General features: G+C 37.0%; 1 protein-coding gene across 1 annotated transcript; it reads right to left on the reverse strand.

Moving 5' to 3' along the window:
* Positions 1-5,446: 5,446 nt before the first annotated feature.
* LOC105827039 (olfactory receptor 145-like) lies at positions 5,447-6,379 on the reverse strand. The gene has a single exon (XM_012665072.1). It carries the CDS (start codon positions 6,377-6,379, stop codon positions 5,447-5,449), a length of 933 nt encoding a protein of 310 aa, XP_012520526.1.
* Between the last annotated feature and the right edge of the window lie 6,323 nt (positions 6,380-12,702).

The following is a 12,702-nucleotide window of genomic DNA, read 5'->3' on the forward strand; positions in this document are numbered from 1 at the left end:
TATTTCAAAATATTAAGGAGGTACAAATGTTTTCGTTACATGGATACCGTGTGTAATGCTTAAGTTGGGGCTTTTAGTGTGCTCATCACCAGAATAGTCTTCATTTTACCCAGAAGCTAAGTTTTCACCCCTAACCCCCTCCCAACCTCACCTCTTCTTGGTTTCCAATGTCCTTTATATCTCTTTGTGCCCATGTTGCCCACCATTTAGTTCCTAATCATTAGATAGTACAGGCAGTGTTTGTTTTCCATTCCTGAGATACTTTGCTTAGGATAATGTTCCCCAGTTCCATCCAAGTTATTGCAAAAGTCATTGCGTCATCCTTTTGATGGCTGATTAGTACCCCATGGTATATATCAACATTTACCACATTTTCTTTATCCACTCATGAGTTGATGTGGGTTGATTGCACATATTTGCAATTGTGAATTGTGCTGCAATAAACATTCAAGTGCAGGTGACCTGTTTTATAAAATGACTTATTTTCCATTACATAAATAAACAGTAGTGCGATTGTTGGATCAAGTGGTAGTTCTACCTTTATTTCTTTGAGAAATCTCCATACTGTTTTCTATAGAGGTTTTACTAATCTGTAGTCTCACCAACAGTATATAAGCATTCCTTTCTCTCTGCCTTCATGCCAGGATCTATTGTTTTTTGACTTCTTACTAAAGGCCACTATGACAGGGGTAAGGTGGTATCTCATTGTGGTTTTGATTTGCATTTCCCTGATGATTAGTGATGCTGAACACTTTTTCATATGTTTCTTGGCCATTAGTCTATCTTCTTTTGAAAAACTTCTGTTCATATTTTTTACCCACTTTTTGATGGAATTGTTTGGTGGATTTTTTTGTTTCTTTGTTTTGGTTTTTTGCTGATTTGTTTGAGTTCTTGGTAGATTCTGTATATTAGCCCTTTATATAGTTCGAGAATATTTTCTACCATTTTTTCTACGTTGTTGATTATTTCCTTTCTTATGTAGAAGCCTTTTAATTTACTTAAGCTTCATTTATTATTTTTGTTCTTGTGTTTGTCTTTTCGGTCTTAATAATAAATTCTTTGCCTCGGCCAATGCCTAAAAGAGTTTTTCCTACAGTTTCTTCTAGAACTTTTATGGTTTCCTGTCTTCCATTTAAGTGTTTTATTCATCTTGAATTAATTTTTGTATATGGCAAGAGGTAGAGGTATTGTTTCATTGTTCTACATATTGCTATCCAGTTTTCCCTGAATCATTTATTGAATAGGGCTTCCTTTCCCCCATGTATGTTGCTGTCTGCTTTGTCAAAGATCAGTAGATTGTAGGTAGATGATTTTATTTCTGGGTTCTCTATTCTGTTCCATCGGTCTGTGTCTCTACCATTATACCAGCACCACACTGTTTTGGTTACTGTAGCCTGGGATTTAGTAAGCACCAGTAACTAGAATGATTATGAAGGAAATTGGAAATATTTTACCCCCAAATATGATGTTTTGTCATTCTGAACTGACTGAAGAGTTCTCAAGGTCTGTCTGACCTTTCCCCCTCTCCCCCACCACCACCATTGACTCTCCCAAAATCATTGAAGTGTCTTTATCTGACTGAGATCCAGACCCACCTAGGGGAACAATTGTTCTTTTCTTTCCCTCCCTGTAATACCAGGGGTGTCACCACACTGAACAGACTCTTTAAGATAATGTTCTATCTCTCAGACTCATCTAAACTCCAGAAGGGAACTATTTACCAGTTAATCTTTGTTTCCCATCCATTCATCCTCCCTGGTGGTCCTTTGTTGTCCCTGGACACAGTTCTTATTTTTCCCCTCCCATAACCCACTTTACCAGAAAGGCATAAAAGCTTCTGAACTCCACTGAGGAGCTGAATCCTTATTTTCTGTGTGTTCCCATGTATACATGTAAAACAAATTTGGTAACTTGTCTCTTATTAATCTGCTTCATTGTGAGTTGATTCTTCAGCAAACCTTCTGATGGTGAAGGGAAGTTTTGTCGTTTCCCCCACAATTACTTAAGGCCACCCTTATGTGTTATCATTTATTATATAGGCCAATATAAAAAAATATATATAGACATTCAAAATTAGTTAACTGTTTTGTCAAATATAAATGTGAGAGATATTTTCTGGACATTTTTCTTATTTGGGTATTGTGCTTTTATATGAGTTCTGAGAAACTTTTTATTCACCAAAATTGTGGTTCAACTTTCACTGCTTATTAAAAGTAGGTGAATTTTGTATAATAAAAAGAACCTAAAAGATGTGCACTCAAATATTAATAACTCAAGAAGTAGCCTGAGCACCATAAGTGGTGATTTGGAACAAGCCATGAATATCTCTGGGCACCAGACCCATCATCCATGAAATAGGAGCTTGGATTCCATCCCACGTTTGCCTCCCAGTTCTTCCCTGAGGAGCACACAGACTGACAGATGGACAGTGCAGAGGAAACTGTAAACAGGCTCCTCCAAAGAGCAACAGTAACATCTGCACATGTCTCTAGATTGATATTTGGAGTGGATTAACTCAATTCTATATCAGAAAGAGACTTTGAACAGTGTAGGTGATTCCACCAGCATTCTGCTCACTGAGGAAAAGGAGGCTCTGCTTAAGAAGGCAACACTTCAGGAGAATGAATGATATTTTAGTGTTTGAAGGTACATGTTTTGCACAACAAAGCCCTACAAATAAACCACCTACTTGATTTGCTGCTTAGTTTAATTAATATATATTAATTAACATACATAATTAATATATATTTATCAATAAAAAGAATTTTATCAAAAGGGACAGTAAATAAGAGAAACAACAAAAACAAACTTCCAACCAAGTTCAAATATTTTATAAAAACAGAACTCATTGAGGGAAAATCAAGCCGTTATCAAAAACTTGGCACTTGTCCATGAGGCTGAATCAGAAGAACAAATAGAAGTGGTATGGGGAGGAGGAAAGAGTCTTAGTACTTTTCTAGCAAAGGAGGAAAAATGGTAGACCTTCACATCTCAAAATCCAAATTTCCTGAACATTTGCAGAAATACAGAGCTTTTAAAGTATGGGTTCTCAGCTTGAGGCAATTACTATTCAACTACAGTTGATGATTCTGATCATCCCATTTCCACTGAAGACAATCTCATGACCTCTGCCCAGGACCTCCCTTTACCAGGTCAAGCTGGGCCATCTCCTGTTGCACAAATAAATAAACAAAAGTCTTACCCTGCCCCTCCTAACCATTGGCCTGAGGCAGGGATGCAGGCTTTAGTTCTCAAAAAAGAGCAGAGTATGTTTTAAAGAGACAGAAAATATTTTTGCTGTTTTTTCCAGGCCATTCCCTCTGTTACATATTTCCTACTGTCAATATTTCCCTTCCATATGCATGGGAAGAGGGGTGACTACTCTGTTACAAACCATGTCGATACTAGGATCAGCAAATGGGGAATGAATGACCATTTCAATCCATAAATCAAGGATTTAGCAATGCTGAATATAAAAAACAAGCCAACAAACAAGCTATGTTGCATTTTATAGTGCCAAAATATTGAATAGAGATTAGAAAATTTCAAAAATCATAAATAATATTATAGTTATATTGAAAATGTTTAATTATTACTTGTTAAATAAAATTGATGATTTTTGAGTAATCATATTTTTGTCTGTTTCCTAAAAAGAAATATGATCCAACACCCTATTCCAGGAAAGACACTGACATAATTTGTTTTATTTATCAATGTTTCTTTCAAATTATCGTATCTCTCTCAGTGCCAATTTGAAGTTTTTATAGCTTAAAATCCATATAGAATGAGCATACAGAAACCAAGAAAAACAAGGTAATTTGGTTGTTCCCAGGCCCTCCAGACTTCTGGGATTAACTTTTTAAATATCGAATAACTTAATCTTTTATCCTACTATGATAAATCCTGTGATCACCATAATATCCTAGGGTTTTCCAGAAAGAAGAGAGTCATAGGTAGGTATTTCATTTTCTCATAATTTTACATTCTAAATTTTGTCTTCCTAACTTGAGTTTCAAAAACCACTCAAAATTTTTTATCAAGAAGCCACTATTTCTTCTCTACCCAATTCCCCACAAACATGACCACAGTGTTTCTGCCTTCATTCCTGAAATAATAATACTGCATGACCATTGCATATTACAATTTTTACCAAAACTCATTGGACAGTGCACAATAAATACATCATTCCGCAGAACGGGATACAAATTCAGATTAAAGTGCAGTTTCTAAATCCTCATTGAACATTCCCTATAGAGGGACCTCTTAATTATTGACTGTGTGTCTCGTTGGGTCCTGGGCTAATGACCTTTGCTGGGGTCCTTTTTCTCACATGCCTTGATCTCTGAAATACATGTCCCTGGTAATATTTCAAACTCATTTTTCAATTTACTGAGAAAATCACCTCCCTGTTGCAGCCAATGATCTCCCAACTATACTAGCTTAAAAGGCCTCCTCTTTCCCCAAAGAAAGAACTATCAAACTGCTTTCCTAAGCAAACAAACAAATGTAAAAGAATCAATACCCTCCCTGTCACAAATTCATGTATCAATCTGGAACAAAGCACAGTCAACTTCCAAATTAGAAATGTTTTTTCATATTCCATGTTTACTGAAATACAAATAGTAAAGCAGAAAAAAAATATGTTAGAAAGAGCAGTAGACTTGAATAAGAAGGTGAAGAATTTAGTTTTTTTCCTTAAGAAATTGTGTGACTATGGCCATACCATCCTGAATGTGCCTGATCTTGTCTGATCCTAAGAATTTGTGTGACCAAGTAAATCATTACCACACAGAGCTTCACTTTCCCATGCATGCAATAATTAAACATTGTCCTCCTGTTATGTGATGGTTTGAGTGTAAAAAGGTAAGTATAATAAGTTTAATAAGAAAACTCTTAGCCAAATGATACCTAATCCATAGTGCTTACAGTTGCAAAGTAATCTATACTTAATAGTCCTTATGAAACCTCCCATCCCTGGCATTTAAAGAAGACATATTCTTGCCCAGTGTTTGACAGAAAGATGGGAGTAGAAACAGATTAATGGATTAATGCCACCAATAGAGAGTGGCAGATAACAATTCCCATCCCTCTAATGACACAATGATTCACAAAGTGTTACTTTGCTTGATCATATGCATACTATTTATTTTTTTCCAAAGAAAAAAGTAATGTTGCAAATAAAAATTTGAAAAAACTAAAAAATATAAATTTCTTCCATAATGTTATTACCGTACTGAAAAAAGATGAGAAGAAAGCAATTAAGCAAATAGTGAGGAAAGGAAAAAGACATACTACATAAACAGTGAAAATGAATTATTGATAGAAGGCTCAAATTTTCTTCACCATAGTAAAAAAACAGGATAAGAGGCTGTAGCTAAAATACTGCAATTAAACAACAGACTATCCCTGTCCTGTAACTACATGTGCAGAGACATCCTATTTCTGATTAAAACTTTCTTCTACTAATGGTTTTTCTCAGAGCAAGATGAACATCCTTGTTTCTCAAGCTGTAGATCAAGGGGTTCATCAAAGGAACTGTATTGGTGTAAAAGACAGAAGAGATTTTTCCCTGATCCATAGATTCAGCCGACGACGGTTTGAGGTACATATATATACCTGATCCGAAGAATAGAGAAACAGCAATTATGTGGGAACTGCAGGTGCTGAAGGCTTTGGACCTGCCCTCCTTGGTCTTGATATGGAGGATGCTGGAGAGAATAAAACCATAAGAAATAAAGATGGTGAGAGTGGACACAGTGAAGATGATACCTGCTGCAATGAAAACCACCAGCTCATTTATGTAGGTGCTGGTGCAGGAGAGCTGGAGCACAGGCAGGATGTCACACAAATAGTGGTTGATGGCGTTTGCATCACAGAAGGTCAGTCTCAGCATGCATCCAGTGTGGGCCACGGCACCAGAGAAGGCCATCAAGTATGAACCAAGCATAAGGTTGCAACATACTTTAGGGGACATGGCAATGTTATACAAAAGTGGGTTACAGACAGCCACATAGCGATCATAGGCCATTGATGTCAGCACATAAGTTTCAGATATGGCAAAAAAACAAAAAAAGAAAAGCTGTGTCATGCACCCCGTGTAGGAGATAATGTTCTTCTCTGATATGAAGTTCATCAGCATTTTGGGTGTAAACACAGAAGAATAACAGAGGTCTATGAAGGACAAGTTAAAGAGGAAAAAGTACATGGGGATATGGAGGTGGGAATTCAGCCCAATTAGAGTTACCAAGCCCAAATTCCCCAACACGGTGACCACATACATTGCTAGAAACAGAAGGAATAAAGGGAGTTGGAGACCTGGCTGGTCTGTTAATCCCACCAGAATGAATTCAGTCACAGAAGAGCCATTTCCAGGAGCCATTCTTCTCTAAGGGATCTGTGGACATAGGAAGTAAGGCTTGCATTGGATTAGAATCCTGCTTTTCCCACCATAGGTGCACTCAAGAGTGTGAGGTATGCACTGGAATTATCTGAGACTAGCCCAATATAGACTCACAGAATCTGCCTTTACCACTACCGTGATACTGATGGACACTGACTTCCCCTCATGAGAGACTTACTAAACTAAATACAGCAAAAAGCACCACCAATTTAGCCCACAGCTTGTAGGGAGCAAGGCTCTGGCCCCCTACGGTTTGCTAAAAAATCACTGACATGAGGCAGATTAATTGGAGAAAAAGACATGCAAATTTATTTAGCATGTATAGAAGGGACCCTTCAGTAAGAAGATTCAATTCCTCAATGAGGTACAGAGCTTTTGGAAGAATTGGGGCTTGGAAGCAGTACGACAGCTTTTGTGAGGGATAAAGGAAGAGGCTTGGCTAGCTAGCAAAGGTGGTCTTATGTAAATGAAACCTTAGAGGTACCAGCACTCTGAGAGACTAGATGGTAAATGTTTTTCTCTTCTCAAGCCTTAAAAGATGTCAGACTCTCAGTTACTCTTTCCTTGATTGAGAAAGGAAAGAATTAGCTGTATTAAAGGAGATTCTCAAAAGATATAAATTCCCTCCCCCATCCCCGCACCACAAAAGACAGCTTTGCAGTTACTTCTATCTGTTAGACCCATAGCAGCCATCTCAAAATATACCAAAGAAATATATTGTGTGGTAAAATATTTCTAATTTTGTTCAAGAGTGAAGGCCAGAGGTTCCATATGCAAATGTGACTGCTAGAAAGACCAAGGGGTAAGAAGGAAGAAGGGTGGAAGAGCACAGAATCATCCTTTGCTCATTTCCTCACTGAGATGAGCCCTCTCCTCACCAGTAAAATCAGAGGCAGAGGCCTGAACATCCTGGTGCCGATATCTAATGCAGGTTAGACTCTGTTGGGTGGAAGCCAGGAACACAGTTGCCAATCCAAAAACAAGGGCCTAGGGTCTAGGAGAAGTTAGGTTACTGTCTCATGTCATAGAATAAAAGCCCTACATCTAGAGCAGGGAGAGCTGTGTCCATGGAGAGCGAACTTACTGATTAGGTACTGCAAACATTGGGTCCACTAATGTTGCTGTGTATTCTCTGCTCCCCTCTCAAACAGATGTTTCCACTAGTTTCACCTGAGCCTCAGGAAAGCACAAAATAGGAAAGAGGAATATCTTAGATCCCTGGACTTCCATCTCAAAACAAAGAGGACGCTAATATGCACGGAATTCAGAAACTCACCCTTCTTAGTCCAGAAAACCTTAATGCTTCCTGTTGCTGTTATTAACCACTGGGGTTCTGGAAGGGCAATTTCAGCCTCTAAGTCTTAAGTTTTTTTAAGTCTGAGAAGACGTAGCCTGGACTCATATTCCATTGTGCCCTGGAATGCTTCTGAACTATAGATTATTACATCTTTTTATAAGCAGCAGAGAAAAATACAGTCTTTATTATCATTATCATTTTTTCCCCTGGTAAGACATTAAAGATTTAATGCGAGTTTAATGACATAATGCACCTTGTTATAAACAGGGTAGAAGCTAAGTCACTTCTCCAGGGAACAGCACCTAGGTTTAAGGGGGAAATGAGAGCTTTGTGTTTACACCTGGGCCATGATTTCTCTGTTATTCCTTAGAGACTCAATTGTTCACTCAACTTTTTCCTTCTCCCTAGGGTTTGTACATCCCTTAAGGCAGAGCAAAAATAAACTCCTATCTCCTCCATCATCTTCACATCTGATGGGAAATCAATTATATTGATTTTTTTCTCTCCTTTTTCTCTCTTCTAAATAGGAATTGTCCACAGGGTCTGTCTCCTGGCTTCCTTATTTCTTTACCTGAAATTTTTCAAAGCATCCTAATCTATTCAGGCCACTATAACAAAATATCATAGATTGGGTGGCTTATTAAAAACAGAAATTGATTTTTAACGGTTTTGGACACTAAAAGGCTGAGATCAAGGCACCAGCAGGTTCAGTGTCTGGTGAGGGCCTGCTTCCACATAGACAGCCACCTTCTTACTCTAACCTCAGGTGGGAAGAAGGGGAAAAGGCCCTCTCTGGATTCTTTTGGAAGAGCACTAATCCTAGTCAAGAGGTTTCAGCCTCCATGACCTAATCACCTACTAAAATCCCCACCTCCTAATACCATTACTTTGGGAGTGAGGTATTCAATATGTGAATTTTGGGGAGACATAAACATTCAGAGAACAGCACTAAGATTGTAGTAACTCACTCCAGTTGACTTCTTTCCTGGGATATATTTGAAAAACAATTTGATGCCTTAAGTCCCTTTTTAAGTTTTTATATGTAAACACCCAAAAGAAATTTCTACATAAGTGTCCTGCTGGGTCCTTAAATTTAACATTTCATTAATGAGATCATAAATTAATTCTATTAATAATTATAGTAATGCAGAGTTTGGGCTATGGAGTTATAGTAAATGCACTGGAATCCTATCCCCAGGTTTAGGCAAGTTACTTGACCTCCCTGTGCCTTAGCTTCACATTTATAAACTAAGTATGGTAAAAATAGCATCTTTCATAGGGTGGTTGTGATGATTAAGTAAAATGGTTAGAACAGTGTTAAGTAGGCCATAAATATCAGCTGTCATTATTTATGTTCTCACAGCTTCTGGTACGTTCTCCATCATGAAACTCATCAGACATTTTTTTCCCTTTGAGTTCTGGGTTCCCCTATAAAGTTCTATATAAATAAATATCACTTCTGTCTTGTTTTATTATACACTTTGCACCAGGTAGTAAGTACAGTTCACAGTACATTGTATGTACTAAAGAAATATTTGTGAAAATCACATTGTTCTCCAGCTAAAACCCTTCAGAATATTTTTCACATGTCCCACATACTAAACCATAGAGTTTACAGCTACAAAAACCTCCATTCCTTTCTCTCAACTATTACACATGTTCAAACACTTTTTATTTTATATTATTCTTTAAAATAAGTAAGTTTTTTTATTTCAGAATATTATGGGGGTACAAATGCTTTGGTTACATATATTACCTTTGCACCGCCCAAGTCAGAACTACGGGCATGCCCAACCCCCAGACATCATGCACTATAAACATTAGTTGTGAGTTTATCCATCCCTTCCTCCTCCCTCTCACCTGTCCAACACCCTATGAATGTGACTTCCCTATGTACATATAAAGTGTTGATCAATTAGTACCAATTTAATGGTGAGTACATGTGGTGCTTGTTTTTCCTTTTTTGTGATACTTCACCTAGAATAATGAGCTCCAGCTCTATCCAAGATAGTACATGAGGTATCAGTTCATCATTTTTTATGGCCAAGTAGTACTCCATGATATGCATATATCACAATTTATTAATCTACTCATGTATTGATGGACAGTTGGGTTGTTTCCACATCTTTGCAATTGTGAATTGTGCTGCTATGAACATCCAAGTGCAGATGTTTTTTGAATAGAATGTCTTTTTTTCTTTCGATAAATACCCAGTAGTGGAATTGCTGGATCAAATGGTAGTTCTACTCTGAGTTCTTTGAGGTATCTCCATATTAATTTTCATAGAGATTGTACTAATTTTCAGTCCCACCAGCAGTGTAACAGTGTTCCCATCTCTCTGCATCCATGCCTACATTTGTTGTTTTGGTGCTTTTTGATTAAAGGTATTCTCACTGGAGTTAAGTGATATCTCATTGTGGTTTTAATTTGCATTTCTCTGATGATTAGAGATGTTGAGCATTTTTTCATATGTTTGTTGGCCAATAGTCCGTCTTCTTTTGAAAAATTTCTGTTCATGTCCTTTGCTCACTTTTTAAAGGGGTTGTTGGATTTTTTCTTGTTAATCTTCCTGAGTTCTAAATAGATTCTAGTTATCAGCCTTTTATTGGATTTGTAGCATGCGAAAATTTTTTCCTATTCTGTAGGTGTCTATTCACTCTAGTGACAGTTTCCTCAGCTGTGCAGCAGCTTTTTAATTTGATCAGGTCCCATTTATTTATTTTTGTTTTTGCTGTGATTGCCTTTGGGGTCTTCTTCATAAACTCTTTGCTTAGGCTGATGTCTATAAGAGTTTTTCCTACATTTTCTTCTAGAATTCTTATGGTTTCATGCCTTAAGTTTAAATCTGTTATCCATCATGAGTTGGTTTTTGTGAGACATGAAAGGTGTGGATCCTGGTTCAGTCTTCTACATGTGGCTATCCAGTTTTCCCAGCACCGTTTATTGAATAAGGATTTTTTTCCCCAGTGCATATTTTTGTCTGCTTTGTCAAAGATCAGATGGTGATATGAGGATGGTTTTATATCTGGGTTCTCTGTTCTGTTCCATAGATTTATGTCTCTGTTCTTGTGCAAATACCATGCTGTTTTGGTTACTATAGCCTTGTAGTATAGTTTAATCTGGTAAATTGATGCCTCTCAATTTGTTCTTTTTGCTTAAGGTTGCTTTTGATACACAGGGTTTTCCCTGGTTCCATATGAGGCATAGAATTATTTTTTCTAGGTCTGTGAAAAATGATGTTGATATTTTAATAGGGATTGCATTGAATCTGTGGGCCACTGTGGGTAGTATAGCCATTTTAATAATGTTGACCATGCTGATCCATGAGCATGGTATGGTTTTCCATCTGTTTGTGTCCTCTGCTATTTCCTTCCTCATTGTTTCATAGTTCTCCCTGTAGAGGTCTTTCACCTCCTTAGTTAAATATATTCCTAGGTATTTTATTTTCTTTGTTGCTATTGTGAAAGGTATTGAGTCTTTGATTTAGTTCTCAGTTTGACTGTTGTTGGCATATATGCATGCTACTGAATTTGTGTACGTTGATTTTGTAACTGGAGACTTTGCTAAATTTGTTTATCAATTCCAGTAGTCTCAGTGCAAAATTTTTGGGGTTTTCTAGATATAAGATTATATTGTCAGCAAAGAATGATAGTTTGACCTTTTCTGCCCCCATTTAGGTGCCCTTGCTTTCCATCTCTTGCCTGGTTGCTCTGGCTAGGACTTCTAGCATTATGTTGAACAGAAGTGGTGATAGAAGGCAACCATGTCTGGTTCAAGTTCTACGTGGGAAAGCTTTCAATTTTTTCCCATTCGGTATGATGTTGGCTGCAGGTTTGTCATATATGGCTTTTATCATTTTGAAGTAAATCCTGTCTATGCTTATTTTGTTAACTGTTCTTATCATAAAAGGGTGCTGAATTTTGTCAAATGCTTTTTCTGCACCTTTTGAGAGCATCATATGGTTTTTGCTTTTACTTATATTTATATGTTGAATTAGATTTACATGTGTTGAATCATCCCTGCATCTCTGGGATGAAGCCCACTTGGTCGTGATGCATTATTTGTTTGATAAGCACCTGATTTTAGTTTGCTAGGATTTTATTCAGAATTTTTGAATCTATATTCAGAAGGGATATTAGTCTGTTGTTTTCTTTTTTATTTAGTCCCTTCCTGGCTTTGGTATCAGGGTTATGTTGTCTTTTTAAAACATGTTGGGGAAGATTCCTTCCTTCTTGATGTTGTGGAATAATTTCTGCAGGATAGGCACCACTTCCTCTTTGTAGGCCTGGTAACATTCAGGTGTGAAACCATCTGGTATGGGACTTTATTTTTTAGGACGGCTTTTTATTGTTGTTTCAATTTTGGTACTTGATATTGATCTGTTCAGGAATTCTATTTCTTCCTGATTGAGCCCAGGGAGGCTGCGTGCTTCTCAGAATTTGTCCATTTCCTCCACATTTTCAAGTTTATGTGCATAGAGATTTTTATAGTATTCATAGATGATATTTTGTATTTCCATGGTATCAGTTATAATTTCTCCTTATTCATTCTTGATTGAGTTTATTAGTGTCCTTTCTTTTCTGCTTCTGGTTAATCTTGCAAGAGGTTTGTCAATTTTGTTTATCTTTTCAAGGAACCAACTTTTTGTTTTATTGATCTTCTGTATCTTTTTATTATCGATTTCATTTAGTTCTGCTCTGATATTTGTTGTTTCTTTTCTTCTACTGAGTTTGGGATTGGCTTGCTCATTATCTTTCCATTCTTGAGATGATTCATTAGATTGTTGATTTGTGATCTTTCTGTCTTTTGGATGTAGGCATTTATGGATTAAATTTTTCCTCTCAAGACTGCTTTAGCTGTGTGCAACAAATTTTAAGAATTTGTGTCCTCTTTATCATTTAGGTCAAAAATCTTTTAATCTGCATATTAATTTCCTCCTTGTACTGACTGTCATTCAGCAGTCCATTGTTTTTGTAGAGATGAATGTTTCTGTTGGAGTTGATTT

This window comes from Propithecus coquereli, unplaced genomic scaffold, assembly GCF_000956105.1.
Source record: "Propithecus coquereli isolate 6110/MARCELLA unplaced genomic scaffold, Pcoq_1.0 Scaffold952, whole genome shotgun sequence".
Taxonomy (NCBI): Eukaryota; Metazoa; Chordata; class Mammalia; order Primates; family Indriidae; genus Propithecus; species Propithecus coquereli.